The sequence below is a fragment of the Pecten maximus genome, chromosome 15 (genome assembly GCF_902652985.1).
Source record: "Pecten maximus chromosome 15, xPecMax1.1, whole genome shotgun sequence".
In the NCBI taxonomy this organism is placed as follows: domain Eukaryota; kingdom Metazoa; phylum Mollusca; class Bivalvia; order Pectinida; family Pectinidae; genus Pecten; species Pecten maximus.
The window spans coordinates 37,335,087-37,361,315 of NC_047029.1; the positions used below are offsets into that span (position 1 = coordinate 37,335,087).

The 26,229-nt window shown below is 37.2% G+C and overlaps 1 protein-coding gene across 4 annotated transcripts in view; it reads left to right on the plus strand.

Moving 5' to 3' along the window:
- LOC117343610 (plexin domain-containing protein 1-like) overlaps window positions 1-26,229 on the plus strand; it is a 150,848-nt gene that overhangs the window by 56,059 nt on the left and 68,560 nt on the right. For all 4 annotated transcript variants that reach the window (XM_033906045.1, XM_033906046.1, XM_033906043.1 and 1 more), the window contains exon 2: window positions 23,970-24,238. In XM_033906045.1, the coding sequence (XP_033761936.1) occupies window positions 23,970-24,238 (269 nt within the window). The remainder of the gene's footprint in view (window positions 1-23,969; window positions 24,239-26,229) is intronic.

Here is a 26,229-nt window from a genome sequence, read left to right on the forward strand (position 1 = left end):
TTCAGTAAGATAGGTTTTATTTGATTACAAATATATGATGTATTATACCTCTACTTTATAAATGCATGTCTGGTGACTCAAAGCTTTGAGATAAGTGCTCGACTGTATGTATTTAGGTTTGTTTTTCAGTTTGCATCAAGAGGAGAAGATCGAGTGGAAACTAAACATTGTTAGAAGCTTGTAGTGTTGTCTTAATGTCTATTACATGGCTCAGAGTTGGGTATATCAGCTACAAAATGTCATACAAAATGTCGTTGTCATATATATAGCACACATTATATAGATTTTATGATGTTGGTGGTACCTGCTCGGCAGATTTCCAAGAATTTGCTGAAATTTCTGTTGGGAAATGACTTCTGGAAATATATTGTTTGAATGGTTCCAAAATACAACATAGCATATATATAGTTGTACCTGCAAAAGTCTTTGACCGTTGATCTTAACATTATAGAGGTGACTTTGATATAGAAATCCATTTAATTTCCAGTGGTATTTCTATTTGAATTTCTGTGGTTTTTCTATAGGAATTACTTCAGTATGTCTTTTGAATTTCATTGGTATAATTTCTGTTAGAATTTCTGTGCTATTTCTATTAGAAGTTAATTGGGTTTTTTTCTATTAGAATTTCAGTATAATTTCTATTAGAAATTCTGTGGTTTTTCTATTGGAACTACTTCAGTATTTCTTTTGAATTTCATTGGTATAATTTCTATTCGAATTTCTGTGCTCTTTCTATATCGCTATTAGAAGTTAATTGTGTTTTCTATTAGAATTTCAGTAGAATTTCTATTAGAATTTTAGTAGAATTTCTATTAGAATTTCTATTAGAACTTCTATTAGAATTTCAGTATAATTTCTATTAGAATTTCAGTATAATTTCTATTAGAATTTCAGTATAATTTCTATTAGAATTTCAATAGAATTTCTATTAGAATTTCAGTATAATTTCTATTAGAATTTCAGTATAATTTCTATTAGAATTTCAGTATAATTTCTATTGGAATTTCAGTATAATTTCTATTAGAATTTCAATAGAATTTCTATTAGAATTTTAGAATTTCTATTTGAATATCAGTACAATTTCTATTAGAATTTCAGTTGAATTTCTATCAGAATTATAGTTGCAAAGTACACATTCCACTACAAAATGGAGTTCTTGTTAAATTATTGATGGGGATCCTCTTGAATTTGAAAATTTGAATTTATATATTTGACTAAATTTAGTGAAAGATTATAATATATAGTGGTTGTATAAAGTACACAATCCTATAATGTCTGGCTTTGATATTGATAATTTAAAACCCAATCAAGGTGTCATAAACATGTTTTTCACAAAGTCTTAAGTGACCTATATTCTTTTGTCTGTTGTGTATTCTGTGTCATGCCTCGTTTAACAATTTACATTTTTTGACTTCTCAGAAACTCCTGAACCAAATTAAATAAGATTTTCCAGGAACCTTCCATGACCAAAGGTCCCATCCCCAGGGGTCTTGGGGATAGGGCAAAAAGGGGTCTGAGAAATTGACTGAAATTTCAAAAATTATCTTCTCAACACCTACATGTATGGTAGAAATCAAATACTCTTCTAGATGGGAATGGTCATCTAAAGTATTTTTTTATTGAGATTTAAGGTCATATTCTATTAGCTGTTTTATAAGAATAATGTGCAGTAGGCATTATAACTGATTCTTTCTGCCTATTGGTCAGTCATGCTCCATTGCTGCATGATGAAATGCTTGTTTAGAGGAAATTTAACTTCCAGGAAGTTTCACTACAGCTGTTTGCACTAAGTACTGCTATCCTGGAGGGTTAGCAATGGGCCTTTTAGGCCTCTTGTTGGTATTTTGAAAATGTCCAAATGTCAATTTCTTTCTTAGATGCAGTAATTATGTGACATGCAGGTTGCCAATTTTGCACTTTCAGTTAATTATTGATTTTTTTTTCTTGGTACGCTTCAACTCTGTCACAGAGGAATTTTCTGTGATGTATATTAACACTGATCATTAGGGTTTAACTGTACTTTGTCAGGTTTGTGACATTGTTGAATTGACTAACGAGAAAAAAAATAAACGGGAAACATGATCAATGAGTTGATAAAACCTTCAATTTAAATCAACAAACTTCATTACTGAAATTAAAAATGAAATAGATAAAAAAATGTTCTAGATGGATGAACTGATGAGTTTTACTTTATTTAAGAATGTGAATAATGTATTTGTCTTCATGGTGAAATTTTTAAACGAAACTGCTACAAATTGATAGCTTTCTTCCTCTGTAATTCTCTATAGCTACCCAGCTAGATATTGTCTCCTCTCCAACATGGAATGCCTTCAAACTAGTGCTTCAGAGACACTCATCGTCAATTTAAACAGACACTCATTGTAAACAGACACTCATTGTAAACAGACACTCATCGTAAAAAGACACTCATTGTTTTTAACTATTTTCTTTTTATTCATTTGTTACACTCTCGATATTATCATTATTTATATCCTTTCCTTGCTATAATTATTCCTCATTGCTATTTGTTTGTTTTTAACTACTGACTGATCACGGTGCTGCATAATCATCATTTATAATGGAGCAGTGTATCATGTGGATGTGTTTGTGGCAGATCCTGATCTGTAAAACAAAATATATGAATTATTGGACTCATTTATCAGAAATGCAGTTATTTCCTGATAGATACAGTGTAACAATATTTCCAATACTTGGTCTTGTCTTTTTCCTTTTGCCGATTCAAGAGTCTCTGTGTAAATCATTCTTTCGTTCAAATTGAACACATCATACACACTAATTGTACCATTGAAATGCTGGCATTCTAATCTACTAGTAATCTGTTTACCTTAGCTCATTGGCTTATATTTATGTGCTATGATTTAGCACACCTATAACAGTCCTCACTGAACCATTCGGGACTCCTCAGGAAATCTACTGTTGTGCATCTCTATGACGAAACCTGATGAGTTCAGGATGGGACCAAATAATTCCTTCCCAAAATAAACAAACAACACACTTTCTTGTTCTTGGAAGTATTTGTTTGCAATTTTATAATACGGTTTGTGCTTTTATATTTTTAAGACATTCTGTTTAATTAAATCATAGAAAAAATTGTTGAATTCATCGACAATGACCTACTTTATCACTGATCGCTACTATTCCAAACTGTTTTCTGAACAAGTTGTTACGCTTGCTGCATGAAATACACCAGAGGAAGTAACTGTTGATGCGTTTCCGTGACATCATTGGAACATCACCAATTTGAGCGCCCTAACGGGTTGATGGAAGTGGCCAGTCTAATATCATTTTTCAACTTTTTTTTTCAATTGGCAACCAGGAAGTGAAATCTCCCATTGTTTCTATATTGGAGACTGAAATTGAAAGAAGAATACTTAATTCTGATTGGTTAATTCTGGTGTCATTTCTTTCTTCTGGTTGGTTAATTCTGGTGTCATTTCTTTCTTCTGGTTGGTTAATTCTGGTGTCATTTCTTTCTTCTGGTTGGTTCTGGTGTCTGTTCGAAAGACGAAAGAAGAGAATCGAAGGTATATGAAATTGCAAATATGGTCGTGCTGGATGATCTGGTCAAAGTGATTATAGACTGAAACCTTGCTATTGCATAGTTTAAACATTTGATAGTGAAATTATGCTTAATGTATATGTAACATGAATTTGCGATTCAATAAATCACTTCAACAGACAGTAAGGTCATAGCATATAGGTCAATTAACAAACTATGGACTTCAAAGGATTTCAAAGAACAAATATCTAATCATGATCCACATTAACTGATATGTAGACAATGCAATAAATTGAATGAACAACAAGAAAATTAGGAACTAAAAAGTGTTTGACAGTAATTAATAGGGATGTTGTGGTTGATCAAGAGACTTGACAGACATTTTAAACACAGCTGATCTAAGATTTAAAAACTTTTTTTCATAAATATTTCACTTAGCATCAATAGACTTCCAATAAGTTAACACTATTAATCCGACCTAACTGTGAGTTTTCCCACGAAGTTTATCATAGCTAGTATTCCAAGTGAAACCACAGCATTTTAAGGTAACTAACATTCCTGAAAATAACATGATAATCATTAGTAACCATCCACGAATGCAAAGTTACTAATATAAATAAAACTGTCTTGGTATTTTCCACCATTTTGTATTGATATAAGCTTCACGCCTTTATTTCAATCCCTCATGCACAGCTCCTAATATTGGCACTTTGATGGTTTTTCTCGATGTTGTAAGTTATTGTCAATAAAAACACACAGGATATGTATATAGTGTAAGTTATTACCAATAACAAGGTTGTGATTGTCCAGCCATAGGAGCTTCACGAACATAAACTAATAATGATTGCCAGGGTGTTACAAACGTGTTTACGTGTGTCCACCATAAATATTGCCTTTGATTTTTTGTTTTTAAAGCTAGAAAACTTGCAGTAAGCTTGAAAGCTTAAGTTAGAAAGCTTTTTGTAAGCTTCTAAGCTCTCGGTATGCTAGAAAGCTCTTGGTAAGCTTAGTGAATTAAGCTCTTGGTAAGCTAGAAAGCTCTTGGTAAGCTTAGTGAAAGCTCTCTTGGTAAACTAGAAAACTCTTGGTAAGCATGAATGGGAAAGTTGTGCGTAGTGGGTTAAATTTATTCCTCACAAGTTACAATCTACATATGCATCCTTGTAAAAATTTATGTTTTAGAAAAAGCAAGATTCTGTGAGTATTTTAGAGTATGATCCTGCTGTTTATTTTGACCAGAATGTTGTACTCTTATGTCAGGGATCTGAGTGAGCCCAATGTTTTATTCAGTGGTCGGTGTGTGCTTGTGCATGATTTAAAACGGTAATTAAAATATCAATAACATGCCATTTTATGGAGTTTCCAAACAACATGTGATGTTTCTAGGACATTGGAATCATTAGCCAGAGGAATTTATCCATAAATTACCTTTAGTTACGTCATGATGAATGCTACGATAATTAACCCCTGTATCTTGGTAGCCTGTTACATACCCCAGCTACCATTTATCTCCTGAGCCAGAAAGAGTGAAGTCTATTAGTTGTAGAGTCATGAAGTGGTTAACGTCATAGATTATAGTCAGTTATAAAGTGGGCGACGTCACAGTTTATGGTCAGTCATGAAGTGGTCGACAACATAGTTTATAGACAGTCATGAAGTGGTCGACGTCATAGTTTATAGACAGTCATGAAGTGGTCGACGTCGTAGTTTATAGACAGTCATGAAGTGGTCGACAACATAGTTTATAGACAGTCATGAAGTGGTCGACATCATACTTTATAGACAGTCATGAAGTGGTTAACGTCATAGTTTATAGTCAGTCATAAAGTGGGTGACGTCATAGTTTAGAGTCAGTCATGAAGTGGTCGACGTCAAACTTATAGGTAGTCATGAAGTGGTCGACAACATAGTTTATAGTCAGTCATGAAGTGGGCGACATCATAGTTTATAGACAGTCATGAAGTGGTCGACAACATAGTTTATAGTCAGTCATGAAGTGGGCGACATCATAGTTTATAGTCAGTCATGAAGTGGTCGACAACATAGTTTATAGTCAGTCATGAAGTGGGCGACATCATAGTTTATAGACAGTCATGAAGTGGTCGACAACATAGTTTATAGTCAGTCATGAAGTGGGCGACATCATAGTTTATAGTCAGTCATGAAGTGGGCGACATCATAGTTTATAGACAGTCATGAAGTGGTCGACATCATAGTTTATAGTCAGTCATGAAGTGGGCGACATCATAGTTTATAGTCAGTCATGAAGTGGTCGACAACATAGTTTATAGACAGTCATGAAGTGGTTGACGTCATAGTTTATAGTCAGTCATGAAGTGGTGGACGTCATAGTTTATATTCAGTCATGAAGTGGTGGACGTCATAGTTTATAGACAGTCATGAAGTGGTGGACAACATAGTTTATAGACAGTCATGAAGTGGTCGACGTCATAGTTTATAGACAGTCATGAAGTGGTTAACATCATAGTTTATAGTCAGTCATGAAGTGGTCGACATCATAGTTTATAGACAGTCATGAAGTGGTGGACGTCATAGTTTATAGTCAGTCATGAAGTGGTTAACGTCATAGTTTATAGACAGTCATGAAGTGGTCGACGGCATAGTTTATAGACAGTCATGAAGTGGTCGACATCATAGTTTATAGACAGTCATGAAGTGGTCGACATCATAGTTTATAGTCAGTCATTAAGTGGTTAACGTCATAGTTTATAGTCAGTCATGAAGTGGTCGATGTCATAGTTTATAGTCAGTCATGAAGTGGTTGACGTCATAGTTTATAGTCAGTCATGAAGTGGTTAGCGTCATAGTTTATAGACAGTCATGAAGTGGTTAACGTCATAGTTTATAGACAGTCATGAAGTGGTCGACGTCATAGTTTATAGACAGTCATGAAGTGGTCGACGTCATAGTTTATAGACAGTCGTGAAGTGGACAACATCATAGTTTATAGACAGTCATGAAGTGTTCGACATCATAGTTTATAGACAGTCATGAAGTGGTCGACGTCATAGTTTATAGTCAGTCATGAAGTGGTCGACGTCATAGTTTATAGTCAGTCATGAAGTGGTCGACGTCATAGTTTATAGTCAGTCATGAAGTGGTTAACATCATATTTTATAGACAGTCATGAAGTGGTCGACGTCATAGTTTATAGACAGTCATGAAATGGTCGACATCATAGTTTATAGTCAGTCATGAAGTGGTTAACGTCATAGTTTATAGACAGTCATGAAGTGGTGGACGTCATAGTTTATAGACAGTCATGAAGTGGTCGACGTCATAGTTTATAGACAGTCATGAAGTGGTCGACGTCATAGTTTATAGTCAGTCATGAAGTGGTCGACGTCATAGTTTATAGTAAGTCATGAAGTGGTCGACGTCATAGTTTATAGTCAGTCATGAAGTGGTTGACGTCATAGTTTATAGTCAGTCATGAAGTGGTTAACGTCATATTTTATAGACAGTCATGAAGTGGTCGACGTCATAGTTTATAGACAGTCATGAAATGGTCGACATCATAGTTTATAGTCAGTCATGAAGTGGTTAACGTCATAGTTTATAGACAGTCATGAAGTGGTGGACGTCATAGTTTATAGACAGTCATGAAGTGGTCGACGTCATAGTTTATAGACAGTCATGAAGTGGTCGACGTCATAGTTTATAGTCAGTCATGAAGTGGTCGACATCATAGTTTATAGTCAGTCATGAAGTGGTTAACGTCATAGTTTATAGACAGTCATGAAGTGGTCGACGTCATAGTTTATAGTCAGTCATGAAGTGGTCGACGTCATAGTTTATAGTCAGTCATGAAGTGGTCGACGTCATAGTTTATAGTCAGTCATGAAGTGGTCGACATCATAGTTTATAGACAGTCATGAAGTGGTCGACGTCATAGTTTATAGACAGTGGTGAAGTGGTGGACGTCATAGTTTATAGTCAGTCATGAAGTGGTCGACATCATAGTTTATAGTCAGTCATGAAGTGGTCGACGTCATCGTTTATATACAGTCATGAAGTGGTGGACGTCATAGTTTATAGTCAGTCATGAAGTGGTCCACATCATAGTTTATAGACAGTCGTGAAGTGGTCGACGTCATAGTTTATAGTCAGTCATGGAGTGGTGGACGTCATAGTTTATAGTCAGTCATGAAGTGGTGGACGTCATAGTTTATAGTCAGTCATGAAGTGGTTAACGTCATCGTTTATAGTCAGTCATGAAATGGTCGACGTCATAGTTTATAGTCAGTCATGAAGTGGTCGACATCATAGTTTATAGACAGTCATGAAGTGGTCGACGTCATAGTTTATAGTCAGTCATGAAGTGGTCGACGTCATAGTTTAAAGTCAGTCATGAAGTGGTCGATGTCATAGTTTATAGACAGTCATGAAGTGGTCGACATCATAGTTTATAGTCAGTCATGAAGTGGTTAACATCATAGTTTATAGTCAGTCATGAAGTGGTTGACGTCATAGTTTATAGACAGTCATGAAGTGGTCGACGTCATAGTTTATAGTCAGTCATGAAGTGGTCGACGTCATAGTTTATAGACAGTCGTGAAGTGGACAACATCATAGTTTATACACAGTCATGAAGTGGTCGACGTCATAGTTTATAGACAGTCGTGAAGTGGTCGACATCATAGTTTATACACAGTCATGAAGTGGTCGACGTCATAGTTTATAGTCAGTCATGAAGTGGTCGAGGTCTTAGTTTATAGACAGTCATGAAGTGGTCGACGTCATAGTTTATAGACAGTCATGAAGTGGTCGACGTCATAGTTTATAGACAGTCGTGAAGTGGACAACATCATAGTTTATACACAGTCATGAAGTGGTCGACGTCATAGTTTATAGACAGTCGTGAAGTGGTCGACATCATAGTTTATACACAGTCATGAAGTGGTCGACGTCATAGTTTATAGTCAGTCATGAAGTGGTCGAGGTCTTAGTTTATAGACAGTCATGAAGTGGTCGACGTCATAGTTTATAGTCAGTCATGAAGTGGTTAACGTCATAGTTTATAGACAGTCATGAAGTGGTCGACGTCATAGTTTATAGACAGTCATGAAATGGTCGACATCATAGTTTATAGTCAGTCATGAAGTGGTTAACGTCATAGTTTATAGACAGTCATGAAGTGGTGGACGTCATAGTTTATAGACAGTCATGAAGTGGTGGACGTCATAGTTTATAGACAGTCATGAAGTGGTCGACGTCATAGTTTATAGTCAGTCATGAAGTGGTCGACATCATAGTTTATAGTCAGTCATGAAGTGGTTAACGTCATAGTTTATAGACAGTCATGAAGTGGTCGACGTCATAGTTTATAGTCAGTCATGAAGTGGTTGACGTCATAGTTTATAGTCAGTCATGAAGTGGTCGACATCATAGTTTATAGACAGTCATGAAGTGGTCGACGTCATAGTTTATAGACAGTGGTGAAGTGGTGGACGTCATAGTTTATAGTCAGTCATGAAGTGGTCGACATCATAGTTTATAGTCAGTCATGAAGTGGTCGACGTCATCGTTTATATACAGTCATGAAGTGGTGGATGTCATAGTTTATAGTCAGTCATGAAGTGGTCGACAACATAGTTTATAGACAGTCATGAAGTGGTCGACATCATAGTTTATAGACAGTCATGAAGTGGTCGACATCATAGTTTATAGACAGTCATGAAGTGGTCGACGTCATAGTTTATAGACAGTCATGAAGTGGTTAACGTCATAGTTTATAGTCAGTCATGAAGTGGTCGACGTCATAGTTTATAGACAGTGGTGAAGTGGTTGACGTCATAGTTGATAGTCAGTCATGAAGTGGTCGACGTCATAGTTTATAGTCAGTCATGAAGTGGTTAACGTCATAGTTTATAGATAGTCATGAAGTGGTCGACGTCATAGTTTATAGTCAGTCATGAAGTGGTTAACGTCATAGTTTATAGTCAGTCATGAAGTGGTTAACGTCATAGTTTATAGTCAGTCATGAAGTGGTCGACGTCATAGTTTATAGACAGTCATGAAGTGGTCGACGTCATAGTTTATAGACAGTCATGAAGTGGTGGACGTCATAGTTTATAGACAGTCATGAAGTGGTTAACGTCATAGTTTATAGTCAGTCATAAAGTGGTCGACATCATAGTTTATAGTCAGTCATGAAGTGGTTGACGTCATAGTTTATAGACAGTCATGAAGTGGTTAACGTCATAGTTTATAGTCAGTCATAAAGTGGTCGACATCATAGTTTATAGACAGTCATGAAGTGGTCGACAACATAGTTTATAGTCAGTCATGAAGTGGTGGACGTCATAGTTTATAGTCAGTCATGAAGTGGTGGACGTCATAGTTTATAGTCAGTCATGAAGTGGTTGACATCATAGTTTATAGTCAGTCATGAAGTGGTTGACGTCATAGTTTATAGACAGTCATGAAGTGGTTAACGTCATAGTTTATAGTCAGTCATAAAGTGGTCGACATCATAGTTTATAGACAGTCATGAAGTGGTCGACAACATAGTTTATAGTCAGTCATGAAGTGGTCGACATCATAGTTTATAGTCAGTCATGAAGTGGTGGACGTCATAGTTTATAGTCAGTCATGAAGTGGTTGACATCATAGTTTATAGTCAGTCATGAAGTGGTCGAGGTCATAGTTTATAGTCAGTCATGAAGTGGTCGACGTCATAGTTTATAGTCAGTCATGAAGTGGTTGACATCATAGTTTATAGTCAGTCATGAAGTGGTTGACATCATAGTTTATAGTCAGTCATGAAGTGGTCGACATCATAGTTTATAGTCAGTCATGAAGTGGTCGACGTCATAGTTTATAGTCAGTCATGAAGTGGTCGACGTCATAGTTTATAGTCAGTCATGAAGTGGTCGACGTCATAGTTTATAGACAGTCATAAAGTGGTGGACATCATAGTTTATAGTCAGTCATGAAGTGGTGGACATCATAGTTTATAGTCAGTCATGAAGTGGTCGACGTCATAGTTTATAGACAGTCATGAAGTGGTTAACGTCATAGTTTATAGACAGTCATGAATTGGTCGACGTCATAGTTTATAGTCAGTCATGAAGTGGTGGACATCATAGTTTATAGTCAGTCATGAAGTGGTCGACATCATAGTTTATAGACAGTCATGAAGTGGTCGACGTCATAGTTTATAGACAGTCATGAAGTGGTTAACGTCATAGTTTATAGACAGTCATGAAGTGGTTAACGTCATAGTTTATAGACAGTCATGAAGTGGTCGACGTCATAGTTTATAGTCAGTCATGAAGTGGTTAACGTCATAGTTTATAGACAGTCATGAAGTGGTCGACGTCATAGTTTATAGTCAGTCATGAAGTGGTCGACGTCATAGTTTATAGTCAGTCATGAAGTGGTTAACGTCATAGTTTATAGACAGTCATGAAGTGGTCGACGTCATAGTTTATAGACAGTCATGAAGTGGTGGACGTCATAGTTTATAGTCAGTCATGAAGTGGTTAACGTCATAGTTTATAGACAGTCATGAAGTGGTCGACGTCATAGTTTATAGACAGTCATGAAGTGGTCGACGTCATAGTTTATAGACAGTCATGAAGTGGTCGACGTCATAGTTTATAGTCAGTCATGAAGTGGTCGACATCATAGTTTATAGTCAGTCATGAAGTGGTGGACGTCATAGTTTATAGACAGTCATGAAGTGGTTGACATCATAGTTTATAGTCAGTCATGAAGTGGTCGACATCATAGTTTATAGTCAGTCATGAAGTGGGCGACGTCATAGTTTATAGACAGTCATGAAGTGGTCGATGTCATAGTTTATAGTCGGTCATGAAGTGGTCGACATCATAGTTTATAGTCAGTCATGAAGTGGTCGACGTCATAGTTTATAGACAGTCATGAAGTGGTCGACGTCATAGTTTATAGTCAGTCATGAAGTGGGCGACATCATAGTTTATAGTCAGTCATGAAGTGGTTAACGTCATAGTTTATAGACAGTCATGAAGTGGTTAACGTCATAGTTTATAGTCAGTCATGAAGTGGTCGACGTCATAGTTTATAGACAGTCATGAAGTGGTCGACGTCATAGTTTATAGACAGTCATGAAGTGGTCGACGTCATAGTTTATAGACAGTCATGAAGTGGTCGACATCATAGTTTATAGACAGTCATGAAGTGGTTAACATCATAGTTTATAGTCAGTCATGAAGTGGTCGACGTCATAGTTTATAGTCGGTCATGAAGTGGTGGACGTCATAGACCAGGCAGCATGCCTCCTAAAGTAGACAAGTCTTTGTTTTGGTCCCGACACCCTAATTTTGGTCTCCATATAGTTTATTGTCATCAGTTCACTTGTACATTTAATATTAGTTTAGTAGAATAGATCATAGTTAATAAGTTTTTACTGCAAGATGATGAGACAGAACCCTGATTTAAATGTATTATAATAATTTAAGATGAAGGAAATGTGTTGACATAAACCAATTAGTGGGATATGATATCTGTATCTGAGCATTGGAAATCAAAATGGCAGAAAGTGTATTACTGAACATTGGGATGTTTTATAGATTATTGAAGTCATTTGGTAGATAAGGTTTGAACTTTTGCTGAAAAATCAGATTTAAAGCGTTGAAAGCCTGCTGGTAAATCATGGCCTCCTTATAAGATAATAGTAAATAGATCAGGACCGCCAGTATTTCGATAATGTTACTTAATATCAACTTTTCTAAGGAAATCTGGGAATGGTTAGATTTATGAGATAAAATATTACACTGAGATGAGGAGTTGGATGATAAATCACAAATATCTACAGTCATCTGGCTGTTGGTTATCGCTGCTCGGATTGACAATCTTTACAGCTGTCCATGCTCAGAATTTATATCTATTATTAAGTTGTTTGTCTAATATGTAAAATGTCACTCCCACAATCCCTCCAGGAATCAATTAAGGATGTCTAAATATAGAATCATTCTTATTGAGGTGTACATGACAAACATGTAGCTCTCTGAATAGGGTTACTGTCAGTTATTTTTAGACATTCATTTTCTAGACTTTAGAGAATTAGGTTTTGGTTCTGAGGGTTTTTAGAGAATTAGGTTTTGGTTCTGAGGGTGAACGTCCTATTAGCTACTGATCACACTGGCTAGGTAATGAAAAAACATTAACATTCTTCTGAACTGGATTAATTTAAGGCCATGAAATCAAAGTATTTTGTTAAATTCAACGGAATGTGGAGAAAATTGAGATTGTGAAATCAATGAGATAAAAGATGAATGCTTTTCCAATATTACATTGTTAACTGTTTAGATTGTAGATATAAACAAAGTACACAAGCGAAACTTTCGTATTGGTAAAAATTACATTGATGTCAAGTCAAAAAGCCATGTTCTAGAAAAGCAAAAATAGATGTGACTTCCCCATTTAACCTCATGAAATATGTCCATTCTTTTTCAATTGCTTGGGGAGACCATTTGGCAGGTCTCCCATGCATGTATAATTCAGTGAGATAGCCACCAGCTACTACAAGGCGGCTCCGCTTCAAAATGTCATTGGTTGTTCACAGGGAAATCAACCCCAAGCTTTCCATTTCATACGGGATTATTAAAACATTAAACTGCCAGCTTTGAAAAGTTGTTGTCCTTTAGCTCTCACAGGATTGCAGATAAATTAAATAATGCACTTTAAAGTTAAGATTCTCTTTATTGTATTCCATAGGCAAATTCACGTTGTCAATGAGACCTGGTTTGTGATGTTATGACTACATTTTTATAGGGGACTGTTTCCGGCAAAAAATATGGTTTGTGCAAATAAACACAAAATCGTCAAATTACTTTCAACATTTGAATCAATATTTCCATCGTAAGGACATATTCACCTGTTTTTCAACAGAACTACATAAAGTATTGTAAATTACGTATACATTGATCAATCCTTTTTTTTCAACAGGTAGCACAAATTTTTGAGACACTTAATATAGTTACATCAGTGAAAACAACATTATTGAGTGAAGACGTCACATAGTTCTTCATATTACTACGTATACACCAAAGGGAATTAGTTCTTCATATTACTACACCAAAGGGAATTAGTTCTTCATATTACTACACCAAAGGGAATTAGTTCTTCATATTACTACACCAAAGGGAATTAGTTCTTCATATTACTACACCAAAGGGAATTAGTTCTTCATATTACTACACCAAAGGGAATTAGTTCTTCATATTACTACACCAAAGGGAATTAGTTCTTCATATTACTACACCAAAGGGAATTACGTGAGAAAATCTGATAATTTTTATTTTGTTTGGTAAAGTCATATACATGTAATAACAATGTAGAGCAAATCGTAATATAATATATCAATCCTCGGGAAATGTAAAGTGAAAAATTTGTGACAAGTCTCATGATTTGTATATCAGATAGAACTCGGAATGAAACATCTGTCAGTGATAATATTACCTACATCTTTTACAAATATTTCTGTAAAATCAACATTTTCTTTCACTCTTTGTTTTGTGACAACACAATATGTGTCATAAGTTATTGTCTCTATAGAGAGCCTACAACTGCTGTTCAACATCCAGATAAATCCTGATCCGTACAAATAACAGACATTTCCGTAAATTTTAAGACGCATAACTTGAGGAGGTTTTGGGACATTAATATACAGATGTATATCTTAGTAAACATGTGTTATGTATATCGAAGTACATGTGTTATATATCGAAGTACATGTGTTATATATCAGTCATTCGTTTCTGGACAATACTTTTGTTTAATACATATTTATGAATAGAACGTGTATCTGAGATAAAATTCATTTGACCTCCGGTGTTTTGTTGGTTTTGGTGACAAAGAATATGTAATTATAACCATTAATTTTCTCGGAAGAAAGATCGTTTTATAAATATCTGTACGTTTTTACGTAATATTGGTGACAGAAATTAAAGATCGTTTTATAAATATCTGTTCGTTTTACGTAATATTGGTGACATAGAATATGTAGCTAAGATAGGATTAATTTTCTCTGACATGAGAAAGGTTTATAAATACCTGTTACTGGTTTGTTCTACCTGTGAACATATACATGGAGACAGTGGTTTATAGACATAATATATAACACTTCATTCGTTACATACTTCAGGCCAACACATATACAATTGTTTACATATATATGTATACAAAAATGGCCTCATACATTTATGCATATACACATGAATATCACGAATATTTGGTGTCATACACATGATCAAAGAGTTTCTAAGGTAACACAGACAGGAGACAACTCAAATCTAGGGTCTTGGTTGTATCGTTGACAATATGTTGTTTAAGGGGAGGTAACTCTACAAGGGGCTCCATTCAGATTTTTTCTTTGTACTGTAATCAGATACTTATGGCTATAATGTATTCATTTAAGTGTATAAGGCTTATGATAAGTTGTAAGAGGTCTGAAATATTAAAAGGAAATTGCAAAATACTGACAAATGACTACTGAATTATTTATATTAAAAAAATCAAAAATGGAAAATTTAATTTGATTCAAAATCATGTATAGAAAAAAGAAACATAATATTTTAGTTTCACTTGTCCACATTTAATATATGCTATACATGTGATTATAATAACTTGTGTGAAGGACAGATGTACATATTACAGTGATCAAATTTAGGAAGAGTTTAACCTTTAGGAATTCATTATAATGTAAAATATATGAGTAGGTACAGCTAGCTGTGTACAGTGAAATGTAGGTACAGCTAGCTGTGTACAGTGAAATGTAGGTACAGCTAGCTGTGTACAGTGAAATGTAGGTACAGCTAGATGTGTACAGTGAAATGTAGGTACAGCTAGCTGTGTACAGTGAAATGTAGGTACAGCTAGCTGTGTACAGTGAAATGTAGGTACAGGTGATATACAGTGAAATGAAGGTACAGGTGTACACAGTGAAATGTAGGTACAGCTGTGTACAGTGAAATGTAGGTACAGGTGATATACAGTGAAATGAAGGTACAGGTGTACACAGTGAAATGTAGGTACAGCCGTATACAGCGAAATGTAGGTACAGCTGTATACAGTGAAATGTAGGTACAGCTGTATACAGTAAAATGTAGGTACAGCTGTGTACAGTGAAATGTAGGTACAGGTGTATACAGTAAAATGTAGGTACAGCCGTATACAGTAAAATGTAGGTACAGCTGTGTACAGTGAAATGTAGGTACAGGTGTATATAGTGAAATGTAGGTACAGGTGTATACAGTGAAATGTAGGTACAGCTGTATACAGTGAAATGTAGGTACAGCTGTATACAGTAAAATGTAGGTACAGCTGTGTACAGTGAAATGTAGGTACAGGTGTATACAGTAAAATGTAGGTACAGCCGTATACAGTGAAATGTAGGTACAGCTGTATACAGTAAAATGTAGGTACAGCTGTATACAGTGAAATGTAGGTACAGCCGTATACAGTGAAATGTAGGTACAGCTGTATACAGTGAAATGTAGGTACAGGTGTATACAGTGAAATGTAGGTACAGCCTATACAGTGAAATGTAGGTACAGGTGTATACAGTGAAATGTAGGTACAGGTGTATACAGTGAAATGTAGGTACAGGTGTATACAGTGAAATGTAGGTACAGCCGTATACAGTGAAATGTAGGTACAGGTGTATACAGTGAAATGTAGGTACAGCCGTATACAGTGAAATGTAGGTACAGCTGTATACAGTGAAATGTAGGTATACAGCCGTATACAGTGAAATGTAGGTACAGCTGTATACAGTGAAATGTAGGTACAGCTGTGTACAGTGAAATGTAGGTACAGCCGTATACAGTGAAATGTAGGTACAGCTGTATACAGTGAAATGTAGGTACAGGTGTATACAGTGAAATGTAGGTACAGCCGTATACAGTGAAATGTAGGTACAGGTGTATACAGTGAAATGTAGGTACAGGTGTATACAGTGAAATGTAGGTACAGCCGTATACAGTGAAATGTAGGTACAGCCGTATACAGTGAAATGTAGGTACAGGTGTATACAGTGAAATGTAGGTACAGGTGTATACAGTGAAATGTAGGTACAGGTGTATACAGTGAAATGTAGGTACAGGTGTATACAGTAAAATGTAGGTACAGCAATATACAGTAAAATGTAGGTACAGCCGTATACAGTAAAATGTAGGTATAGCTGTATACAGTGAAATGTAGGTACAGGTGTATATACAGTGAAATGTAGGTATACAGCTGTATACAGTGAAATGTAGGTACAGCTGTATACAGTGAAATGTAGGTACAGCTGTGTACAGTGAAATGTAGGTACAGCTGTATACAGTGAAATGTAGGTACAGCCGTATACAGTGAAATGTAGGTACAGCTGTATACAGTGAAATGTAGGTACAGGTGTATATACAGTGAAATGTAGGTACAGGTGTATACAGTGAAATGTAGGTACAGGTGTATACAGTAAAATGTAGGTACAGCTGTATACAGTGAAATGTAGGTACAGGTGTATACAGTAAAATGTAGGTACAGCTGTATACAGTAAAATGTAGGTACAGCTGTATACAGTAAAATGTAGGTACAGGTGTATACAGTGAAATGTAGGTACAGGTGTGTACAGTGAAATGTAGGTACAGCTGTATACAGTGAAATGTAGGTACAGCTGTGTACAGTGAAATGTAGGTACAGCTGTATACAGTGAAATGTAGGTACAGCTGTATACAGTGAAATGTAGGTACAGCTGTGTACAGTGAAATGTAGGTACAGCTGTATATAGTGAAATGTAGGTACAGGTGTATATAGTGAAATGTAGGTACAGTCGTATACAGTGAAATGTAGGTACAGCCGTATACAGTGAAATGTAGGTACAGTTGTATACAGTGAAATGTACGTACAGCCGTATACAGTGAAATGTAGGTACAGGTGTATACAGTGAAATGTAGGTACAGCTGTATACAGTGAAATGTAGGTACAGCTGTATACAGTGAAATGTAGGTACAGCCGTATATAGTGAAATGTAGGTACAGCTGTATACAGTGAAATGTAGGTACAGCTGTATACAGTGAAATGAAGGTACAGCTCTATACTGTGAAATGTAGGTACAGGTGTATACAGTGAAATGTAGGTACAGGTGTATACAGTGAAATGTAGGTACAGGTGTATACAGTAAAATGTAGGTACAGGTGTATACAGTGAAATGTAGGTACAGCCGTATACAGTGAAATGTAGGTACAGCTGTATACAGTGAAATGTAGGTACAGCCATATACAGTGAAATGTAGGTACAGGTGTATACAGTGAAATGTAGGTATACAGCTGTATACAGTGAAATGTAGGTACAGGTGATCATATACAGTGAAATGTAGGTACAGCCGTATACAGTGAAATGTAGGTACAGCCGTATACAGTGAAATGTAGGTACAGCTGTATACAGTGAAATGTAGGTACAGCTGTATACAGTGAAATGTAGGTACATCCGTATACAGTGAAATGTAGGTACAGATGTATACAGTGAAATGTAGGTACAGCTGTGTACAGTGAAATGTAGGTACATCTGTATACAGTGAAATGTAGGTACAGGTGATATACAGTGAAATGTAGGTACAGGTGATCATATACAGTGAAATGTAGGTACAGCTGTATACAGTGAAATGTAGGTACAGCTGTATACAGTGAAATGTAGGTACAGCCGTATACAGTGAAATGTAGGTACAGCTGTATACAGTGAAATGTAGGTACAGCTGTATACAGTGAAATGTAGGTACATCCGTATACAGTGAAATGTTGGTACAGTTAACGTTGTATACAGTCACTCAAATGTAGGTAATAACTTTCTGTATGCTTAAATCAGACATGAAACAGCCTGTTTTTGGTACATGTTCAAATTCATGGCAATATAATAATTCTCAGGAGTTTTGGAATAGTGTGTTGTTTATGTCCAGCATGGACCAGTCAAGTACTCAGGAAAACAAGTGGAATGATACAAATGACAGCACAACAGATTCAGTGTATGACATCTGATGTCAGAGATCAAGTCCTCTGTCTGAAACATATTATAGATCAATAGCACTGTACTTTTTACCAACATATACATAATGTCTAATCTTTAACATACCAGACAAGCTAGATTTTATTGCATTAATGATCTATGTTACAGCCAGTTTTCCTTTTTGCTTTGTACACTTTTGTGCAAACATTTTGAACATTAATGTATAAAGGGTACATTTGGATTCTCTAAGGCAACAAGGAGCAAAATTTCGCAAAGAGAAGTGTAGTAAATACTCGGATATTCTGGCATGTATGTAGACCAAAAGCAGAGCCATTGCACTTAGATAAAATGTTAATAGAATATATGTGAACATTTATCATAGATAAAAGATTATCAGAATATGTGAACATTTATCATAGATAAAATATTATCAGAATTTGTGAACATTTATCATAGATAAAATGTTAACAGAATATGTGAACATTTATCATAGATAAAAGATTATCAGAATATGTGAACATTTATCATAGATAAAATATTATCAGAATATGTGAACATTTATCATAGATGAAATATTATCAGAATTTGTGAACATTTATCATAGATAAAATATTATCAGAATATGTGAACATTTACCATAGATAAAATGTTATCAGAATTTGTGAACATTTACCATAGATAAAATATTATCAAAATTTGTGAACATTTATCATAGATAAAATATTATCAGAATTTGTGAACATTTACCAAAGGTAAAATATTATCAGAATTTGTGAACATTTACCATAGATAAAATATAATCAGAATTTGTGAACATTTACCATAATGTGAGTTATGTGAGTGTTCAGCTTCTCTTGTTTGACGGTCCCTCTGCAGGGACATAAATTTACTTTGCCAATAAAACACCATTATTTTCTAGAAGAATTTTGGCATATTCTTCTAACATAATAAAATCTCGCATGATGGATAACCATATCTGGACCCCTGGCCTAGTTATCGTTGAGAGGAAGAAACGGAGAAACAAAAAAAGCATTACATTTGTCAAAATTAAAGTGGAAAGGTACATACTGACATGAGACTAACAGTGCTGAAGACACCATCAACCTTGTATCAGGAAGTGTACACGGTTCACCCCAATGTTTTATGTTCTCATACCTGAAGCAGATTCCGAGCCTAAATCTAATAAGGAGTGATATCATTAGCCTGTGGTGTATGGACATGGTTTATATCACTTAGTGACAGATAGGTTTTACAGTCAGATTATCAAGTAAACAACCTGTTACATATAAACCCATTATATAACCCTGTTATACATGTATATATAACCCCATTAAATAAACCTGTTATATCTGTCATACTTAAGTATTAAGATAATAATTAAGACAAATTACAGATGATAATTAATAACTAGATATTGGATCAATTATTTTTTAATATGCCTGTCAAATCTGACACTAGTATTATGGTAAGGTGTCCATCCATCCATTCCTGAGTACACTTTTGTTTGTCAGGCAATCACCTCCTACATTTTTCAACTTTTCGCTTTCAAACCAGGTTTATGTTATTATCATAAGAAGTTGATAAGAATTCTGATTTGAATGTTTTTGCAAAAGCTATCGAACAAATTTTATGAAAATCAGCTGTTAGAATTTTGTGAATCAGCAGTGTTATGGTATATATGGTAATGAATGGTGATGGTCACCACTGTGAACCTAACAGACACTTTCCCCACAACTTCCCCGCCTCACTGGTCACCACTGTGGACCTAACAGACACGTGCACCTTTCCCACAACTTCCTCGCCTCACTGGTCACCACTGTGGACCTAACAGACACCTTCCCCACAACTTCCCCGCCTCACTGGTCACCACTGTGAACCTAACAGACACTTTCCCCACAACTTCCCCGCCTCACTGATCACCACTGTGGACCTAACAGACACTTTCCCCACAACTTCCCCGCCTCACTGATCACCACTGTGGACCTAACAGACACCTTCCCCACAACTTCCCCGCCTCACTGGTCACCACTGTGGACCTAACAGATACTTTCCTCACAACTTCCCCGCCTCACTGGTCATCACTGTGGACCTAACAGACACATTCCTCACAACTTCCCCGCCTCACTGGTCATCACTGTGGACCTAACAGACACTTTCCCCACAACTTCCCCGCCTCACTGGTCACCACTGTGGACCTAACAAACACCTTCCCCACAACTTCCCCGCCTCACTGGTCACCACTGTGGACCTAACAGACACCTTCCCCACAACTTCCTCGCCTCACTGGTCACCACTGTGGACCTAACAGACACCTTCCCCACAACTTCCCCGCCTCACTGGTCACCACTGGGGACATAACAGACACTTTCCCCACAACTTCCCCGCCTCACTGGTCACCACTGTGGACCTAACAGACACCTTCCCCACAACTTCCTCGCCTCACTGGTCACCACTGTGGACCTAACAGACACTTTCCCCACAACTTCCCCGCCTCACTGGTCACCACTGTGGACCTAACAGACACCTTCCCCACAACTTCCCCGCCTCACTGGTCACCACTGTGGACCTAACAGACACCTTCCCCACAACTTCCCCGCCTCACTGGTCACCACTGGGGACATAACAGACACTTTCCCCACAACTTCCCTGCCTCACTGGTCACCACTGTGGACCTAACAAACACTTTCCCCACAACTTCCCCGCCTCACTGGTCACCACTGTGGACATAACAGACACCTTCCCCACAACTTCCCCGCCTCACTGGTCACCACTGTGGACATAACAGACACTTTCCCCACAACTTCCCCGCCTCACTGGTCACCACTGTGGACCTAACAGACACCTTCCCCACAACTTCCTCGCCTCACTGGTCACCACTGTGGACCTTTCAGACACCTTCCCCACAACTTCCCCGCCTCACTGGTCACCACTGTGGACCTAACAGACACTTTCCCCACAACTTCCTCGCCTCACTGGTCACCACTGTGGACCTAACAGACACTTTCCCCACAACTTCCCCGCCTCACTGGTCACCACTGTGGACCTAACAGACACCTTCCCCACAACTTCCCCGCCTCACTGGTCACCACTGTGGACCTTTCAGACACCTTCCTCACAACTTCCCCGCCTCACTGGTCACCACTGTGGACCTAACAGACACTTTCCCCACAACTTCCTCGCCTCACTGGTCACCACTGTGGACCTAACAGACACTTTCCCCACAACTTCCTCGCCTCACTGGTCACCACTGTGGACCTAACAGACACCTTCCCCACAACTTCCCCGCCTCACTGGTCACCACTGTGGACCTTTCAGACACCTGCTGTAACAGGACTGTCTGTCTGGTACCTATATCTGATATATATAACGTCCATAGGAACGTCTCACTGTCCACCAACAGGACTGTCTGTCTGGTACCTATATCTGATATATATAACGTCCATAGGAACGTCTCACTGTCCACCAACAGGACTGTCTGTCTGGTACCTATATCTGATATATATAACGTCCATAGGAATGTCTCACTGTTGTCCACCAACAGACTACAGACAACATGCTTCAGATTTTATGATACTTTAGTTGAAAATTCAAGCCTTTCCCTGGTAACAAACCCATCCATTTCTGAAGGCCATTTCCAATTCCTTGTCCTGTGATAGCCCCACCCCCGCCTTTAGTCAGAGCATATAGTCCCAGGAATTGTTACTGGATTTTCGTATACATTGCTGCTAAATTCTCTGGGCGTTTTGTTGTTGACCGTTCTCAGATGTTTACATACTTAAGTGCCATGGGGATCGTAGTGTGTCAGAGAGGCAATGTATCGCATCTGGAAATGCTAGGACCAACAGATTACCAGGTAGTGGGGCGAGGTACGGAGTAGGGACGTACCAGATGATAGGTCAGGTCTGGAGACACTAGGACCAACAGATTATAAGGTAATGGGGCGAGGTACGGAGTAGGGACGTACCAGACGGTCACTTCTGGAAGGTTCAATTCCCCAATCAGATATAAAGAGTATTTGGGTTTGGTCAGCAGACGTGGATTTTCAATGGGAATGATAAAATTTTCTACCATTATAAAACTCCTCCAGAACTGAATCCATCTGGGCCATCTTATCAAATCAAACAAATCAGTTGATCTTTCTTGCTTATATAGGTCTCATTATGTCCACGATAATATATAGAGGAAGAGAGTGTCTTATTAGCCACACGAGTAAATTATATTTGGTATTACTAAAAATACTGTTAGATGTTCTGTTTATTACATTTTATACCAAAATATACCGAGGTAGTTCAATCTCTTCCAGAATTCATTGCATTTTTCTGTCAACGGTTCAAAAATGAACACCAAATTGTGACGTTTTGTATTCTATCTTGCATTATATGATGTCATATAACATGACGGAGATCTATATGCAAATTTTGATTTTCCCCATTGTCTTTTGTAAGCAGTGCTCTGATTGGTCACTAGTGAGAAATATCACTTTCATAGAATGAATAATTTTCGATATTTCATTGGTAAAAATGTAATATAAAATGTAGATATATATTTCTTAACTGATGTTAAGTCAGTAGCCAAGTCATATGGAAGTTTCTATAGCTAACAGACTGGCTTCTGTTAACTGATGTCAAGTCAGTAGCCAAGTCATATGGAAGTTTCCATAGCTAACAGACTGGCTTCTGTTAACTGATGTCGAGTCAGTGGCCAAGTCATATGGAAGTTTCTATAGCTAACAGACTGGCTTCTGTTAACTGATGTCAAGTCAGTAGCCAAGTCATATGGAAGTTTCCATAGCTAACAGACTGGCTTCTGTTAACTGATGTCGAGTCAGTGGCCAAGTCATATGGAAGTTTCTATAGCTAACAGACTGGCTTCTGTTAACTGATGTCGAGTCAGTGGCCAAGTCATATGGAAGTTTCTATAGCTAACAGACTGGCTTCTGTCAGAATATAATCCTTCTAAGAATTTGAAGAAAAGGACAATTTAACAAAATTTAGATTGCTGCTGGTTTTATGTTTGTTTAATCCTTGTATTTCATGGATCTCAGCCTGCAGCTATGAAACTTAGCTCAAAAAGCTTAAGATTAAGCACCTTTATATAAACATTAACATCATGATCGATACGTAGACACAAAGTCAACCCTTTTTAGGATTATAAGTTTATAGAAATAAACACATGTAGCCAGTAGTTGTTTGATGAAGCGTTACTGAAAACAGATCAAAGATTTCTGAAGTCTTTTTCTGAAAACTGCACAGACATGAGTTTTTAGGTTGCACCCTTTGCCTTGGTGATTAAATGATGGTCTTCAGTATTTACGATGGACATTATCGTAGACCTACAGCTCATCTTCTGGATAGAAAACCTTGAATCACTGGTTGTTCATGGTGACACTTGACCTTATTGTAAATGTCCATATAAGTATATTGTCCAGAGTGGTTACCATGACAATTTTTACTGTTTACAGATATCTCCTATACAGTGGCTGGGGAATCTCTGGAGCCAATTGTCGTAATAGAGAGTCACAACATTTACAAGAGAGCAGTCAATGACACAACGAGTGATGATGTCACAACAGAATCAGCATCAACCAACCCAGTCCCGAATGGTACAAATGCTCCAACAACAGAAGCTCCGGCCCCACAAACAACTGCATCACCTGTAGCCACAACCAAAGCGCCCTCTGGTGGAGCCATCACAAGTGAACCACCAACTCCATTTACAACAACTATATCAGTTAGTATAACCTTCCAGTGTATTGTTCACTTAAAGTACCCCTCTGTAACTTATAGTACCCCTCTGTTACTTATAGTGACCATCTGTTACTTATAGTGACCATCTGTTACTTATAGTGACCATCTGTTACTTATAGTGACCATCTGTTACTTATAGTGACCATCTGTTACTTATAGTGACCATCTGTTACTTATAGTACCCCTCTGTAACTTATAGTGACCATCTGTTACTTATAGTGACCATCTGTTACTTATAGTGACCATCTGTTACTTATAGTGACCATCTGTTACTTATAGTGACCATCTGTTTCTTATAGTGACCATCTGTTACTTATAGTGACCATCTGTTACTTATAGTGACCATCTGTTACTTATAGTGACCATCTGTTACTTATAGTGACCATCTGTTACTTATAGTGACCATCTGTTACTTATAGTGACCATCTGTTACTTATAGTGACCATCTGCTACTTATAGTTACCATCTGCTACTTATAGTGACCATCTGTTACTTATAGTGACCATCTGTTACTTATAGTGACCATCTGTTACTTATAGTTACCATCTGTTACATATAGTACCCCTCTGTAACATATAGTACCCCTCTGTAACTTATAGTATCCCCTGTAACTTATAGTACCCCCCCTGTAACTTATAGTACCCCCTGTTACTTATAGTACCCCCCTGTAACTTATAGTACCCATCTGTTACTTATAGTACCCCTCTGTTACTTATAGTACCCCCCTGTAACTTATAGTAACCCTCTGTTATTTATAGTACCCCCCTGTAACTTATAGTACCCCCTGTAACTTATAGTACCCCTCTGTAACTTAAAGTACCCCCCTGTAACTTATAGTACCCCCCTGTAACTTATAGTACCCCCTGTAACTTATAGTACCCCCCTGTAACTTATAGTACCCCCCTGTAACTTATAGTACCCCCTGTAACTTATAGTACCCCTCTGTAACTTAAAGTACCCCCTATAACTTATAGTACCCCCCTGTCAGTTATAGTACCCCCCTGTAACTTATAGGACCCGTCTGTTACTTATAGTACTCCCTGTAACTTATAGTACCCCCCTGTAATTTATAGTACCCCTCTGTTACTTATAGTACCCCCCTGTAACTTATAGTACCCCTCTGTTACTTATAGTACCCCCCTGTAACTTATAGTACCCCCTGTAACTTATAGTACTCCCTGTTACTTATAGTACCCCTCTGTCACTTATAGTACCACTCTGTTACTTATAGTACCACTCTGTAACTTATAGTACCCCACTGTAACTTACAGTACCCCTCTGTTACTTATAGTACCCCCCTGTTACTTATAGTACCCCTCTGTAACTTATAGTACCCCCCTGTAACTTATAGTACCCCTCTGTTACTTATAGTACTCCCTGTTACTTATAGTACCCCTCTGTAACTTATAGTACCCCTCTGTTACTTATAGTACCCCCCTGTAACTTATAGTACCCCTCTGTTACTTATAGTACCCCTCTGTAACTTATAGTACCCCCTGTAACTTATAGTACCCCTCTGTTACTTATAGTACTCCCTGTTACTTATAGTACCCCTCTGTAACTTATAGTACCCCCCTGTTACTTATAGTACCCCCTGTAACTTATAGTACCCCTCTGTAACTTATAGTACCCCTCTGTAACTTATTCTACCCCTCTGTTACTTATAGTACCCCCTGTAACTTATAGTACTCCCTGTTACTTATAGTACCCCTCTGTTACTTATAGTGACCATCTGTTACTTATAGTACCCCTCTATCACTTACAGTACCCCTCTGTTACTTATAGTACCCCTCTGTTACTTATAGTACCCCCCTGTAACTTATAGTACCCCTGTAACTTATAGTACCCCTCTTATTTTTTTAAGTTTAGAAAATAGTCTGTCAGCACTAGTACTCTAGCAGCTTCATTCTTTGCTGGACTTTAATCAAACTTCACAACATCACAAATCGCATAATGTCTTTGACAAGTTGAAGT